The sequence below is a fragment of the Macrobrachium rosenbergii genome, chromosome 29 (assembly GCF_040412425.1).
Source record: "Macrobrachium rosenbergii isolate ZJJX-2024 chromosome 29, ASM4041242v1, whole genome shotgun sequence".
NCBI classification, from domain to species: Eukaryota; Metazoa; Arthropoda; class Malacostraca; order Decapoda; family Palaemonidae; genus Macrobrachium; species Macrobrachium rosenbergii.
In genome coordinates, this window is record NC_089769.1 from 19,749,317 (window position 1) to 19,766,970 (window position 17,654).

The 17,654-nt window shown below is 35.7% G+C and overlaps 1 protein-coding gene across 2 annotated transcripts; it reads left to right on the top strand.

Annotated features, from left to right (window-relative positions):
- The first annotated feature begins 7,279 nt into the window (after positions 1 to 7,279).
- LOC136854645 (uncharacterized) lies at positions 7,280 to 16,929 on the top strand. Of its 2 annotated transcripts, none has more exons than XM_067131208.1 (4): positions 7,280 to 7,396; positions 12,632 to 12,881; positions 14,150 to 14,725; positions 14,920 to 16,929. In XM_067131208.1, exons 2-4 carry the CDS (start codon positions 12,642 to 12,644, stop codon positions 15,412 to 15,414), a joined length of 1,311 nt encoding a protein of 436 aa, XP_066987309.1. In that variant the 5' UTR covers positions 7,280 to 7,396; positions 12,632 to 12,641; the 3' UTR covers positions 15,415 to 16,929. The 2 variants fall into 2 exon arrangements, with proteins under 2 accessions (XP_066987309.1, XP_066987310.1); XM_067131209.1 differs by having other exon boundaries at positions 14,153 to 14,725.
- The last annotated feature ends 725 nt before the right edge of the window (positions 16,930 to 17,654 follow it).

Below are 17,654 nucleotides of genomic sequence, written 5' to 3' on the forward strand. Positions count from 1 at the left end.
AATCTAGACAATTATATATATGAGAATCGAAGATAGTTCCAAGTAACGGGGACAAGAGGTTGGTAATAAATTTCGAAAGTTTATATGATATTGAGCCAACAGTACTGATAATAGGCCGCACAGGATTATTTTCTTTGTGAGTTTTTACTAATCCGGACAAGTAAGGTAATGAGGGAAATTTTACTGATAACTGACCTATTGGTTCTTTTTTTATCTTTAAGGATTTTTTTACTGTGCTACTGAAATTTTTTATAACTTGATCAAGGGGATTTTTTGTTCTTGTGTAAGTCGTATCATCATCCAGTAGGGCTTGCATACGTGATAATGTAGTCAGCTTTGTCTAAAATTACAATACTTTTCGACTTATCAGTTTTTGTGATGTGGATTGTATTGTCTTTTTTAAGATTGGTCAAACTTTTCTTATGGCGAGCAGGGAAATTACTGTCATGCCTAGCATCAGCAGCTCCATAAGCAATACCTTTAATTATGTCAACATGATTTTGAGGAAGATGACAATATTTTTCAAATATACATAGGAACGACGCAATCGTTAAAGCAGAGGGTCTATTCGACATAAAGAAGGATAAACCAGTAAGGTGTTACAGTTTGACAATTAGTCCAATTGGACAAACGAATATTGCAATATTCAACACAAGAAATAATGACCAAAAATTGGCTATGATAACTACTAGGGACCCTATACTATGAATAAGATATTGCAATCGTTCCAAAAAAGACTAAGCATCTTATATTCTGAAACTGCGGCAAAACTCTTGAGGGCTAACATTGTATGTAAACATCAATAACAAAGTGAGGAGTTAACCTTACCATGCAGTGAACATACCGATATCTAGACTCAATGGTCAAGGAGACTGTCATATCACCTCTAGGTCATTGCTATCGGTAAGCATTAAATATAAGAGCACGACTTGTGCCTAATTATGTGTCACCTGGCTAAGGAGACTGAAATCCTCTCTTGTGAAATGAACCCATGCCATTCAGGAATCAGTTAAAAATACTCAAGTAATCTACATTATGAAGAATTGCTTAACTAAAGATTACTGAAATTAAACACACACACACATACTGTATATACAGTATATGTGTGTGTATATACAGTATATTATATATATATATATATACTGTATATACACACACACTCATATACTGTATATATGCGTGTGTGTTTAAATTCAGTAATCTTTAGTTAAGCAATTCTTCATAATGTAGATTACTTGAGTATTTTTAACTGATTCCTTAATGGCATGGGTTCATTTCACAAGAGAGGATTTCAGTCTCCTTAGCCAGGTGACATATAATTAGGCACAAGTCATGCTCTTATATTTAATGCTTACCGATAGCAATGACCTAGAGGTCATTATGAAGAATTGCTTAACTAAAGATTACTGAAATTAAACACACACACACACACACACATAAATGTGTGTGTGTATATGTGTATATATATATATATATATATATATATATATATATATATATATATATATATATATATATTGCAAGGGATGGGAACTCTTTTCCTCACAACCTCATCCGTTTTTACATTTGCAACGTAACTGAGAAAGAAAATAAAAATTAATGTCACTCATTAATTACTAGAACTGTGGGTTTCCACTTGCCCTTCATAAACCCTCTCCTTCATTCCCTAAAATGGTTAAGCCTAACCCCTCACTCTGTTCAAAGTGATTGCCTTTAGGCCTAATTCCAGATACCTTCCCAGCGTCAAGCAAGGCAAAGGAAGAGCCAAAAGAGAAAGGTAGCCCCCCCCCTCAGTCGTCATTATAGAAAACGTGATGAAGATTGACCTTTGAGCCACCTATGTGGGATGCCACAGCGTAATCCCCGAAGGTTATTTAGAGATGATGCAACAGAAACTAAGAGAGAGAACGCGCCGAATACCACCTGAGGACAGATGTCCTTACCTTGGCTGTCCTGTTGGACCTCCCATGTGTTCGACCCCGGGGCTCGAACCAGTATATTTTCGTAGTGGCATTTTAATTGCCTTCTTCATCGCCAGCACCTTATCGAACGAGGACACCGTCATCTTGATGAAGGCAATATGCCAGAATAGGGTCTCTTAGTCAGTCACGATTCCTGTTATTTCTCTGTCTAATATTTCATTTATTTTTTCCATTGTGAGATCACCTTCAGTAATTTGTGTTGGAGCATTCAGTGTTAACGTAATTATGCATTAGTGTTGAACTGAGTTATTTGGCACCATCTGTGCATTCCTCAGTTTCCCTTTGAGCTTATTATTATTGCAAGTAACGGTCTTCCATATATTTGCAGATAGGCCTCAACTGTGGAATCTCTCGGCCGATCCATGTGCAGTTCTCCTTTCCACTGTGATGTTCCCTGTTATGAATACATCATCAGCTTAGAATACTTATTCTGTGTAAGATTCATTATTTTAGCAGGCCCTTGTTATTACCTGCCCAGTAATTTGTCATTCTTCTGATCTGTGTTTGTTATGTAAATATAATTAGTTAAGAGAACCCTTGAGTTTAAGTAATTTTCCCTCACATGAAGAAGGCCCTAAGCCATAAATTTCCCTTGTTGGGCTACGAATTGTCCAAATATTGAGTCAGATGTGTCATAAATAAAAGGAGCTCCCTGCGTTCATCCGTTGCTGCCCAGAATCAAGTAAGTATCCTGGACATTCGTAGAAATATATATATATTTATATTATATATATATATATATATATATATATATATATATATATATATATATATATATATATATATATATATATATATATATATATATATATATATATATATATATATATATATATATATATATATATATATATATAAATAAATATAAACTTTATCACGTACACAGTTGTTCTGTGCATTAATAGAATTACTAAAAGGACCTCATTCAGACTGAATGGTATCGAATGGAGTATTTATTCAGAAAAAGTAAGGTGTTATAAAACTGATAAATTACGAGGTCATTTTGGCAATGAAAAATACATGTATATCCGGTGAAGGTTACTGTAGGCAACATATATATATATATATATATATATATATATATATATATATATATATATATATATTATATATTTATATACATTTATATATATATATATATATATATATATATATATATATATATATATATATGTATGTATATATATGTATGTATATATATATATATACGTATGTATGTATATATATATATATATATATATATATGGCAGACTAAAATTTATAGAGTTCTTAAACAGTGTTTACAGAAACAATGAACCAAATTTGGGAAACATGGTCTTCAAACATGAGTTTTCTGAGGTATCGATTAATCGTATTTCCTCAGTTTGACAGTTTTATTTTATGTCTATCTTATCCTCACTGAAAGAACATAGGGACTAAGAAGCGGTATAGAGAACAAGATTGAACAAGTAAAAAACATGCCGAAGTTTCTTTGCCGAAATTGAGTTTTCTGTACAGCGTATAATGCTATCTGAAACTTTCAGCCACGACCCAAGAAACTCTCAGCAGCGGCTCGTGAAAATTTCCCCCATGGCCCGGATGTGGCCTGTGTTGTTGCCACCTATAGCGGTGCTACATGCACGATCATGGCTAATTTTAACCTTAAATAAAATAAAAACTACTGAGTCTAGAGGGCTGCAGTTTGGTATGTTTGATGATTGGGAGGAGTGGTTGATCAACATACCAATTTGCAGCCCTCTACCTCAGTAGTTTTTAGGATCTGAGGGCGGACAGAAAAAAATGCGGATGGACAGACAGATAGCCATCTCAATAGTTTTCTTTTACAGAAAACTAAAAGGGATTTGTGCTAACGAAGGGGAACCCTAGGTGTCGATGGGGGATGCTGTTTCCACTGAGTGCTCATCAATGGTTTTCTGGTGTTCATTAGCTCGGTTCTGCTACATATAGTTTTTAGTGACTTTTAAATTATTTCAGTGCGGTATATGACTTGCAGGAGCTGTGGTGGACTGATAGATACATATACATAAAACATATAAGCCATGTGAAATGGTATAGCCATCCTGTACAGGTAAGATGATGGGAAATTATGGTCCACTGCTTATGTTTATATTTATTCCCGACGTTCCGCAATTTTCACTTGATTACAATATCAAGGGCTCTTCCACTAGGATAAGAGAAAGCTTACTCAGATAATGCATGAGTATTTTTCTGCTATAAATGTTAATCTGATCCCATAGATCCTCTGAACATCCGTTCCTCGTTTTGGTTCAAGGGTTATCTGTGCCCTTTTATGCCCTCTTGTGTGATGTGTATGTGTCTGTGTGTGTGTGTGTATGTGTGTGTATATATATATATATATATATATATATATATATATATATATATATATATATATATATATATATATATATATATATATATATATAATCAGAAAGCTACAAACGTCCTTTAATATCCAATTCGCTCTACCTCGGAAATAATATATTTTCATATATGTTACCGAAGGGGAATTTTTTAGTTGATAATAAGTCCACCGTCCCGTGGGGTCGAACCAGCGACGGACGAGGAATCAGGACTACAGTGACGCACTAACGCAGTCGGCCACAAGAGAGGTTTAAGTGAATAACATCTCCCATCAACTCACCCGTCGAACTCAGGTGTTTTGCGTTTGGAGACGATATCCACCCACCTCTGCCATGTTGACCGTGTAGTGCGTTTGTCACACGTAGCCATATTATGACTATTTATCACATCACCGTGATAAATAGTCATATATATATATATATATATATATATATATATATATATATATATATATATATATATATATATATATATATATATATATATATATATATATATATATACACACTTGCACCATGTGTAACTTGGGGGCTTGTTTGGGATCTACACGGCGGCTGGCTCCTTGAGGCACGCATGAACAGCCATAGGGGTGTCTGTTTCCAGACAGGTAGCAGACTAACGAACCTAGAATATTCTAGTGTAAGGAATCATTCTAAATGTGTAAAACTTACAAGGAAAACAAAGATTTTAAAGTCATCAGGCAAACACCTAATGTTGTTGATCAAGCACCTAGTTTGCTCCCCCTCCCCCGCCTCTATTAATTTTGTCCTAATTTTTTTAATATTTTCCCTTTCTCTTCACTTGTGTTCCTCTTATTCTAGTGGAAGACTGGTCGATAAATAGTGTTTAATTGTATGAATTTTAGTGCATTTTGATTTGAATAGTAAAATAGTTTTGAGAGTCAGAATTTTGTATTTTAGTTTTACTGTAATTGTACGTTGTATTATCTTTTCTAGAGCCCTTGGTATTGTAATTAAGTGAAAATTATAAGAAAAACTGTGATTCTGTTATTCTAGGGGAAGATCCCTTCTAATATCATTAAGTGAAAATTACGAAACGTCGAGAATAAATATAAACAAGAGAAGTGAATTTTAATTGCCCATCACCTTGCTTGTTGTATGTGTATCTATATATATATATATATATATATGTATGTATGTATATATATATATATATATATATATATATATATATATATATATATATATATATATATATATATATATATATAACACGTAAGATGGTGGGCAATTAAGATCACTTCTCTTGTTTACATATATTCTCGACGTTTCGTAATTTTCACTTACTGGTATTATGAAGGACTGTTCACGTGTATGTATGTGTGTGTGTGTGTGTGTGTGTGTGTGTGTGTATATATATATATATATATATATATATATATATATATATATATATATATATATATATAAATATATATATATATAAGGGATATATGCATTGTCTCATCATGACTGATATTGAGATTTTATAGACGTCTTCATTTTCATTAACATACCTTTTGTAATACTGTAAGAGTAATGATAAGATTAATACACCAAACAGTGCCATACTGTTATATATATGTATATTGCAGAAATTCATAATTCTTATTCTTTTCTCTACTGAAATTCTTATTGAGTCATGCTGAGAGAGAGAGAGAGAGAGAGAGAGAGAGAGAGAGAGAGAGAGAGAGAGAGAGAGAGAGAGAGAGAGAGGGCAGTTAATGGGTTCATTGTGGAAACTCTAGAGAATTTTCGTTACTTATTGGCAAAGTTTTGTTTTAACTTTCCGCGAAAACTGAAGATGCTGCTGTTTCTATCTCGTTCTCGGATCTCCTCCTTTGTTGGAGAACATCGGTGTAACCAGGGTATTATACCTGACGTATCCAATCATGCGAAGTTTTAAATCCACAGCCATTTCCTGCTAACCAATAGCCCCTTGGATCTGAGAGCTAAGCCAAGTTCAAAGGTAAAAGAGAGGAAGGCTCCCTCAAAAAATGTAAAAGGAAAGCAGGAAGGAGGCAAAAATATTTTTTACACCTAGGGTCTGTCTGTCTGTCACATTTTGAGTTTTAAAAGATTTACAGTGAAATTACATCGTGATCTTGAATTCTTATGAGGAATTGATGAAATATGTTGACTTTGGAAATGAGGCAGTATCTTTCTTCGTAAATTCATCGCAAAACGAATAGCCGTTATAGAAAAAGGATAATGAAGATAAGCTGGCATGGATTCAACGTGTTACCAAGTTGGAAGACATGCGTTCGTACCCGTAAGTTATCTTGCTGTGTTGTTGACATTGCCAATAAAATCCCTGAATAAGAAAAAGAACTGGAAGACACACGAAAATTTGGTCCTCATATCAGCGAGGAGGATCAGTGTTCCAAATATATATATTTTTTAAATTGTATGCCATCTCGGATTTTCTCTATTGATGCTGTCCTAACATCCAAAGCGGTGCTCGCACAGTGCTAAGAAGTTAATGGAGATGAATGTGCCAACTTGATTGTTAAACTTTTACCCACTGCCAACCTGCCAGTGTGCGAGGAAGCAGTTATACGCTTTTTTATTTCCTCACCTATTTTATGTCAGTTATTGATTTTAAAAAATTAATAACTTTTTAGTGAAAATACAATCTTCACTAGGAAGCACTGACCGTGAGGTTTCCACACTGAAAGTTGATGGATGGTTAGCCAATGAGATTTATGTAGACCATCCATAACCATATGGAGCGCAAATTAAAACAGATAAATAGTAAATGAAAACAAAAACATGGAAATCTAAGCAACTAATGTACAGTTTCATATCAGTGACAAAGAGAATCCACCATGAAACCAAAATAAAGAAGACGAGAATAAAAAAAAGCTTGCGGACGCAGTAAATAAACAGAGCAGCTTAGTACCTCAGAGATTAGAGATTAGATTACTTATCATCCTCTGACAAGAAACCACAGTTCGTCTCCGACTCCGTCAGTTACAGTTTTTCTGTCGTTCTCAGGTGTTTTCATGTTGATAATTCGAATATTAATCGGTTATAACACGTGAGATACAGGTAAGGACTACATCATTGTTAAAGAAAAATCACGATTGACAATCAGAAACTTAGTACATTGTGACTTTCTTTAAAATACTGCCATAATTAGGGTGATACCAATTTTTTCGTGTTTTATAGGAGTTTAACGAAAAAGAGAACAGTGCTGTACTGAGTTTGCATCGAGCAGTGTGAGAAATGAAGAGGAAAAAAGAATAAGACGAAATCCTTTTTTTTAAGGAATTCTGGACAGTGCGTTTGAACTGCCGACGTATGAAGCTGGAAGGACAGATTATGTAACATTTACAGTCTTTACAATAATATGCGAGGACTGAACTTATGGATTCCAACAATGGCTTCGATAAAATTCTAAACGCTGCATTCCTTGTTAATAAACAGAGAGCGCACTTAACGAAAATATTCCGATCAAAAGAAATACTGTTCGCTAGCCAATTATGAATTGTTCGAATATATATATATATATATATATATATATATATATATATATATATATATATATATATATATATATATATATATATATATATATATATATATATATATATATATATATATATATATATATATATATATATATATACTGAATAGATTAAACCTCTAAGAGAGAGAGAGAGAGAGAGAGAGAGAGAGGAGAGAGAGGTCTGAATTACAAAAGAAATTTTATGGTGTTTTTACGGGAGAGGAAAAGAGATAACACCGAAAAACATATCTGCATAAATTCTAGCGTTCAGTAACTAAAGCTTCTGCCGACTGCCAAAGCAAAATCGGAAACAAACAAGTAAGAAATGCGCCCAAGTTTCTTCGGCGCAATCGAGTTTTCTTTACAGCGTATAATCAAGGCCACCGAAAATAGATCTATCTTTCGGTGGTCTCGGTATAATGCTGCATGAGCCGCGGCCCATGAAACTCTCAACTGGCCGTGGTGGCCTGTGTTGTTGCGTTGCCAGAAGCACGATTATGGCTAACTTTAACCTTAAATAAAATTAAAACTACTGAGGCTAATGGGCTTCAATTTGGTATGTTTGATGATTGGAGGGTGGATGATTCACATACCAATCCACAGCCCTCTAGCCTCAGTAGTTTTTAAGATCTGAGGGTGGACGGAAAAAGTGCGGACAGAATAAAGTGCGGACGGACAGACAAAGCCGGCACATTAGTTTTCTTTTACAGAAAACGAAAAATGGTTGACTAACCCGAGCATCATTTCGCTAAAAGCATTTCTTTATCAAAGAATGGTACTCGAATCGAAGTGTAAATTGTAAAATTTAGGACAATCTTAACAAAGACTTCACCGTCCATAAGCGGCATATTAAAGTGACTTAAATTTCTTTGCTTAAATCTGGTATATAACAGTGGGTCGCTGAAACCCTGTAAGATGTTAACTTAGCGAGTCTTTCTAAATATGTGAGTTGAGTAAAGAATCACGACTTAACACATTTTATGTTACGGAGGATGTAACTGAAAGAGAACCGGCTACCTGACTTTGAGGCCCCTCTTGACTAAAGTTGAGGAAATGTTATTCGGCACATTGATAATAATCTAGATGGTTTGGATATTCAACCAACTTAGGCTTTATTGTTTGAACGAGAGGGGCCCTTGAGGAAGAGACCCCGCCACTTGATTAAGCATGTTCTGTCATTTCATCGTAGCCGTGTTGGAGAATTTGACATTCGGGTGTTGAACTTTGCCATGAAGTGGGTTTTGACTTGTTCTGAATTCGGAGACTTCTGGTGATTATTGTAACTATATATATATATGAAGATGGCTGACTGTCTGCGTTGAATCTTTACACAATTTTACATACAAGTATACCTTTAGTTTTTTCAGTGAGTTTAAAATGTTCAGGTTCCCTTGGTATGGTGCATGTACTTAGGGCAACAGTTTAAAATGCTCATCACTTATGGACAAATGATATGCTTTTTTTTATTACCTACAGTTGGTAGGTAAACCAATTTGTCTTTTTCCTTTTGCTTTTCACTCGTCATTAAAGAGCTCACAATAGTAGAACATAAAACCGTAAAGAGGAGCACGGAGTCTTAAAGGTCCAGCAAAATGTACGTAGGGTATTGGATATTTTTTTGTTGTTTCTTAAGACAAGTATAGCCACATAGTAAACTTTTGACTTTGTGCTTGAAATATGCATGCTCTATCAATCTCTTGGCTCAGCGTTACTCCCTAAACCGCCATGAATAAAAAAAGTGTATGATTTGTTCCGCACTTATATCTTTCTGATGTTTATAACAATAATACATTTCTATTAGTGGCAGGTTCAGAAAGCGACGGCATCAGTGCCGCAGACTCCGTTTCGTACTTATTTCGTGCACGTTGAATTCCAGTTTTATCAGACGACCTGTACGAATCTTTTTATTTATTTATTTGTTTATTATTATTATTATTTTTTTTTGCCTGAATTCCGTCCTTTCATGAAAATTTCCCCCGTATGTTTAGGGTGACCAGACGTCCCCCTTTGTGGGGGACAGTCCCCCATTTCGAATCTCTGTCCCCCAAAAAATCACTACCTTCGGGGGACGTAGTAATGTCCCCCTTTACGGAATTTGCCCGTCATGTGTCCCCCATTGCATATGCAAATCATAATAAACTGCAAATTGTTCAAAGATAAGAGTTAAGATATTTTTTCTCGAAACCTCTAAGGTTCTTGCTGCAGTATAGCTAGGTCGTAGACTGTATGAATTGTGCTCCAATTTCTTTAAACAAATAAAAGAAAATGAAAACAAACGCACCATTTATACACGAATGATATGACTGGTAAACCTCCCTTGCACTCGTCCATGTATGGCTAAGTCCAGCTACTAAGTGTTGGTAGTCAATCAGCAATCAAGCAGCACTCAAAAGAGGAAGACGTCATGGCACCCAAAAGGAAGTGTACTTTCAATAAAGAATTAGAAAGTGAATAACCTTTCATAAATAAAGCAAAAAGTGAAAGGGATGTTCAGTGGTTAAAGTGCATGTACTTTTCAGTAACAAACGGTTGAAAGTATGATACTGAACGTCATTTAAAGACTAGTAGGCATAAGCGTGCTGATGCCTCCGTCTGTTCAAGCAAGTCAATGACCACATTCCTGCAGAAGGAAGGATTTGGAGAAAAAGAAAAGAATTTGGCAGCAGCAGAAGGAACTTGGGCTTATCGTGCAATGCAACACAACCTTTCATTCCGTTCTATGGATTGCACTTCCAAGCTAATTAAAAAGTGTTTTGACAATTCGTTTGCAAGCGCTCATACCAAGACGGAGGCAATTTTGAACAATGTTTTCCTGCCTGACGCCCGAGAATCCTTAAAAGAGGATTTGTCTGAGATAAATTGTGTGACTTTATATTGTGACTGCTCTAATTATGGAAATATTAAATTGTGCCCCTTATTGGTTAGATACTTTTTGCCCTGCCGTGGTGTCAAGGTAAAAATTTTGGAAGTTAAAACTCTAGGTGGAGAAACGAGTGAATACTTTCATACTATATAAAAGAAACTCTCAGTTCTAATGAATTGTCCTCTAAACTGTTGGCTTTGTATGCTGACAACAGAAATCGCAATTTTGGTGGAACATCAAGGGGAGGCAAAAATAAAGTTTTTTACCGGATGCAATAAAATCTAGACTGTACGAAAGCTGCATCGGACTGTCAATCTGTAGATGTAAAAGTAATAACAGTGAAGATATTTTCATTTTTCTACATTTGTACTGTAAGAGTAGACCAACTGAAAGAAATTTGTGAAAATGTTGATGTACACTATCAAAATTTTTTAGGATACAGTAAGAAAAGGTGGCTTGCTTTAAGACCAGCTATTGAGAGGGTTCTGAAGTTATTCAAACTTTTGAAAACATTTTTTGTTACAGGACAAATGTCCCAGCCTTCATGAACAGTTCTTTGGGGATCCATTTGCTGAAATGTGGCTTTTTTGTACATAGAGTACAGTATTACATGATTGCACATTGAAGATAGAGTCCCAAAAAGTTTCTATGATGGAAGTTTCTTGTATTTTAAGATTTGCACACGAAGCTGTCAGAAAGAAAAAATGAGCTATTCACCCCAATCATAATAAATAAGATGCTTCGAAGTTTAGAAGGGAAAGGATGACAGTGAACTTTTTGATGAGGTTACATACGTTAAGGAGTTTTTGACAAATGAAGAGATGCAGGAATAGAAAGACAATGATTCGGAAATGGATAAGAAATGGGTAGAGATTTTCTCTCTCTTTCGTAATAAAAATACTCCTTTTTCAAACATTTCAAAGCTTGCTGAGTTTTGCTGGTGTCTCCCTGGGTCCAATGCTCCTGCAGAGAGAGTATTCTTTCTAATGAAAAACTCTTGGACATCAGAGAAAAGTCAGTTGCAGGCAACTACATTGAGGTCTGCACTAATAGTGAAATGCAATTTCGACTCGAGTTGCTCTGACTTTTATGATTATCTTAATACTCAACCCTCACTCGATATGAAAATAAAAACGAGACAGAAATACACTTAAGAGTAAGGGTTAATGTAAAAATTATTTTGTTTTGTTTTACTATTCATAGAATCATGTCTATAGTTTCTCTTTTATGTTATCAAAGCATATATTTTACTATTGAAAGTAACTCTTGCTCTGAATAAATGCTGACTGGATCATATTCTCTTATTTATTCAAATGTTTGTAAATATACCTAAATACATAATTTTTTAAAAGAATAAACCTCATTTGTCAGGATGAAAAAGATCAAGCAGCTGCAAGTCTCTCTCTCTCTCTCTCTCTCTCTCTCTCTCTCTCTCTCTCTCTCTCTCTCTCTCTCTCTCTCTCTCTCTCTCTCTCTCTATATATATATATATATATATATATATATATATATATATATATATATATATACATATTTATATATATATGTATGTATGTATGTATGTATTAGGATTATGCTTATGCATAAAATTTACGTACTTGTTATTTTATACGGGTGTCCCCCTTTCACATCTCAAATAAATGGTCACTCTACGTATGTTTGAAAATCCACTTACACAGAAGTCTAACACGATCACATTTAAGACAAATAAATTCGACATATTCAAATACATGCACAAGCCAAGCAAGATGGATAATTTGGCTATTGCAAACAGATTCACCCACGGCATAATCATGATTAATTAAGTCACTTCGCAAAAACAATCTCTTTAGACACTGACCTCTATCCTTGTATGTACTATAATTTGACCGGAGTTCATAAACAAGAACTAAAGAGGCAAGTTTCTTTTCAGTTTTCATGAGATGGAATATATTGCCACATGCGAAGTATGTTCGGAGAGATTTTCCATCGGGGAACACGATCCACTGGCTTTACCTTGCGGCCATACCTTCTGCAGGAAGTGCCTGATCCGAATGATAAGTAAGAACAGAGCGAATTTCAGCTGTCCGACATGCAGGAGAGTTCATGGAGACCTTGTTGTGGGCAAATTGCCCGTCATTTACAAGCTTCTCGCCGCAAACACAGACGAAGTCGTGATCGAGGTATGTTTAGATCATGCTTCTCCTTTCATTTCATCCGCCTTGCTCTGCTCAGCGAATTTCATTCCTATGCTTCATGAACATACATTCAAAGACGCACACACGTCCATACAGAGGTTGATAAGCACTGATGAATGTGATGAATAGATTCTTGAGAGGAATCTTAATTAATGTAGATCAGGGTTGATGAACTCTCTTCTACTATAAGGAAGAATTTGGTTTGTGACACTGCCTACACTAAAGAAACATTTTGCACTTCTTCCTTTACTATGAATTTATTTTGATTTGCTCTTTTGTTTTTCGTATATTTTCCTAAAATAAAAAATCTGTAATAATGGAAAATTCAGAATTTTATATAATGATGACCATGTTCGATCAAAACCAAATTTTCACCAACTGATTACGTTCGCACTTAAGAAAGTTAAATATATTTTTGCCTTCCGAGTTTCATATCTTTCCTCGCAGTCTCAGACAGTAATCAACTTCTAATTAAAAAATTAACAAACTCTGCTTTTTTTAAAGCTTAGTCAACTACAATTCTCTCCCCTTCTTTATTGCGAGGCTCAAAATTATTTCTTACAATGACTCACGTAATCGTCACTGCGAATACCGAGCCACTTTCCTCTTTCTCCTTATCCTTGCCTCTCGATTCGTTGTAAGAGGCAACAAAAACTGGCTACTTTCTTACTGATCACCATACCGGTGCTGTATCCTGTGATTCACGTAATAATTACATTAATAATTTACAGCAATTATTTAAGATACTAGGGTAATTAAAAATCTTAACGATGAAATATGGGAATGGTTCCTGTGCTCCAAAACTTTTTAGTGACCATTGTTATGGCAAACAATATTCTTATACTGAAATCCATTCTGATTATGATAGGGTTTAGTCTTACATTAATATCACCATATTATTGTCTTATTGATATGGATTTTTGTCGTATAACTTTAATACGTTTTTTCATGCGTTTCATTGCCAATTTTTTTTTTTATTTAAGTTATGGAAGGTCACTTATGTTATTTTTGACGATCCATCATTCACTGTTTGAAGTTTATAACAAAGTCTTCCTCATCTTATTGACTTTGAGAACCGTTCATAAATTTATACTAAACTAAAAATCGTTACCAATATTAGTTTTTAGACAAACACATGCCTAGGTTTTAATTACAATAGGTTCCGAAGCACATTTCCTTTACTTCGCTTCCTATGGTAATGTTGAGGTTCCCATTTCAATCGAGGTCACTCACGAGGTTTTCCTTCCTTACAGCAGATGTGCGAATCACACGGAGACAAGCTAACCTACTGGTGCCAAACGTGCCGGACTAGTCTATGTGGTCTGTGCCTTTTCCGAAACCATCCGCAAGACCATGAAATCGTTAAGAAGAAAGTTTTCCTGGAAAAGGAGAAACTTCTACTGAAAGAAGATATACAATCTTGGCAGGGAGAAATGGAGGTCAGTCATAAAGCCATTATGCGAAAGGCAATGTTAGAAATCAAGGAGTTCTACCGAAGCCAAACTTACTTGTTGATGTCAAAGAGAATTATAGGAGAACTTTTACCTGAGATAGACGGAGCTACCACGCTGGCAGCACTGTCTGATCTGCGGACCAAAATGCATAGCTTGAAAATGGTGGAAGAGGCCGCAAGCAGTGATGTTTGTTCCTCAGAGGAAAGCCACGCAGAAGGAGATGTCACTCTGTCCTTTGAACTGGAACAAGCCATAGGATCTTGTGGGAGCATTGAAGGCGTAGACGGTCGAAGAGCGTCCGTGGGATGGTACGCCGGTAAGCTTCAACTCTCGGCTTTCAGTGAAAAAGCATCTCATAGCGACCTACTGTTTAAGGTAAATGGCATGCTCATCCTTGTCAGTTTATGTACCAAACAAATACCTCAGTACATTATAACGTTAATGATAAAAGACATACAAATCTATAGATTAATCTTTCACCATTGAATTTCCATGCACAGGAACTGTGTATTTGTAAAGCTGTTAGAAGAAGAAATAAAGAATTTTCTTTTGCTTTTCTTATTTTCCAGATGCCTTCACAAGTATTTCTCCAGCTAAGTATTGGAAACGAATACCTTGGTCAGGTAACTATTCAGCCATTTTACTATCTACGACGTGCTCAGCTTTTTGCTGCCATGTGCATGGGAACATTCGGGGTGTCCTACGTAGGATCCCCATTCCGTTTAGTGCAAAATAAAGGACGTCCTCGGGAATACCTCTCTGGAGGATGGTATATCAATCCCCGTGATGGGATGCTCACAAACAAAGACTTGATGACCGGCCTAGAATGGGACGGAGAAGCAATTGGAGAAAGTCACCAAGGCGCTGTTTTGGGGGTCATTTACGGGAATGGCGAGAGTGGGTTCGGCATATGCTCCAGACAGCAAGTGGGCGGTACCTTTAAATGCCTCTTTGCTGAGGTTGTGGATGGGATGGATGTCGTTAAGGCTGCCGTCAGGCACAGTCCAGTGTCCGAGGTTATCATTACAAAATGTGGACTCGTTTTCCCTGACATTGCTATGTGAAAATGTGCGACCCACAAGGATTATTGAGATCTCGTAGTTTTGTTGTAGCCACTGAGTGCCATTTGGTGTCAAGCTATATCATGATTAGAACCATCTTGCACCCTTGAAAGAGGCGAGGGTATGTCTTCACTGTTTTTTTTTATTAATTAACTGAAATACTTAAACACGTTGGATACTCTCATACAGTTTTCCCAAATCTTGGGAGTTCTTGAAGATTTTGCCACTGAAATTCAGATGATTTGACCGAACTCTTCGTATTGCCCAAATCAAAATTTATGTCATGATTTTCAGGCTGCATGTTATCTTACTGGCTTTCAGAATATGTGCTTCAAATTAATTTTATTTTGTTTGAGCTTTATCAAGCTCATAGCGACTTCATCAGGAATACAAGTCTTCTGAGTAAGGCTTAGCTCATCTCAGTCAGGCTTAGTTCATCTCAGTCAGAGTTCAAATTCACTTAATGTATTTACCTTCACCTAATGTTAATCAGTTTTCATGCATAATGTTCATTAGATTTCTTTTTAGCTTCACTTTATGTTCAGCATACTGTAAATTATTCTAATAAGTTTTGAAAGTATCTATGTTAGTTTGAACGATGTCAAGGTTAGCATCAAGGTTCTTTTGAACTTAGGGAATTGCTTTATTTTTTAGAAAAAATATAATAAGAACACAGAGTCGACAATGTGTTACTGATTTGCTTCCCTTATAACGCACTGCCTTGTTTATTAGTAAGAAGAGTGACCTCATTGTAAAGAATTTCCAAAACTGATACGATGGTTTTCATCCTAGAGTAAGTCGTGACAGGATTTGATATTTCACGCATAACATGCTCCATATTCCTTTTTTACCTAGACAACACAGGTCAAGTAGGTTTAGACAGGTAAACAGATAGATACTAACTATATAGATATGTGTCATCTGATCTCTAGGAAATTAGATTTTATTTTATTCAAGCGAACTTCCTTTAATAAAATCCGGTATAACGACCATGCAACTCAAACTCCACGAAACCTTTGGCATTTCAGCAAATAAACAAAAATATTTTCCATCATCTTTTATATATTATGACTTTTAATTCCACTTTTTTCTGCTCAAACTTTTCTTTTACAGTTGATCTAATTTATCTTATTCTAACCCCGCCTTTCGCTGACTATCTTTTTCTTTTTCAAATAACCTCTTCCTTATTCCGAATGAAATCGCTGTATTGGTTTAATCGAGTTCTTTATAGTAAATGATGCATCTCTTAAAATTAAGAAAAAATCAGTTACTGATCCTTCAATATTTCAGTGAAAATTACTTCGTTCATGTGCGTTAAGGATCAAGATGAAAATCTGAATAGAACCAAAAATGGGATTTATGTAATTTGATGAAATAATTCGAAAGGAATCCATTTTTCACTACTGATGTTACTAATTTTTCGAGTTATTCAGAGGGACTGTCGAAACGTTACCATATGTAACATTAAATATTCACAAAATAATAAAAAGTTTATTCCAATAAAAGTTACGCAACCGGGGTACTGTTTTAAACCTTTAATATTGATGGCAGTGAGCCATGGAAAGCTCCAGGCCAAAAACTAGCACGGGGAAAGCTCTGTAAATCAGAGCCAGCAAAGGATTAGAGGCACTACTGTTGGTCTTGCTGATCTTGCTGAGAAGAGGGTTTCTATGGAAGCACTCTCAAAACAGGTTTACGCCCTATGAAAAGTAAACGCAATGTTTACTGGACGTTAGAAATGAACGTGCAGGTAAGTTTATCTTGGGTCAAGAACGAAACACAACCTGAAGGAACTGAAGGTGTAGACCATCGTGTTTGTCATTCTCATTAGAATTCAGGCCATATTGGTGAAAAAGCCACTAAGATCCTTTGGCTACACAAATTGCAAAATATGTTCTCTTACATTACTCGTGGCCCCAAAAATTATGTTAGTCATCCCTTCATCTCCTTTGCCACTGGAGGATTTCGAAGTCTATACTATATATAAATCAGACACAGACATCACTGGCCCTAGCAGGTTCGGTGCCTGAGGCCCTAGGAAAATTCCTGCCACAATGCAGCCTTTTTAAATCACACGTCGTTCCTGCATAACCTTTGGATGAACCCACTGAATTAATGCAACTCTGGTCTCCCATCGGGGACCATGCGAGCAGGTGTGAAATTTATCTGCATATAAATTAGTTTAGTGTCAAGAAAATATATGGAATAGGATCTCCAACCTCGCTAGAGTGACTAAAATTGGC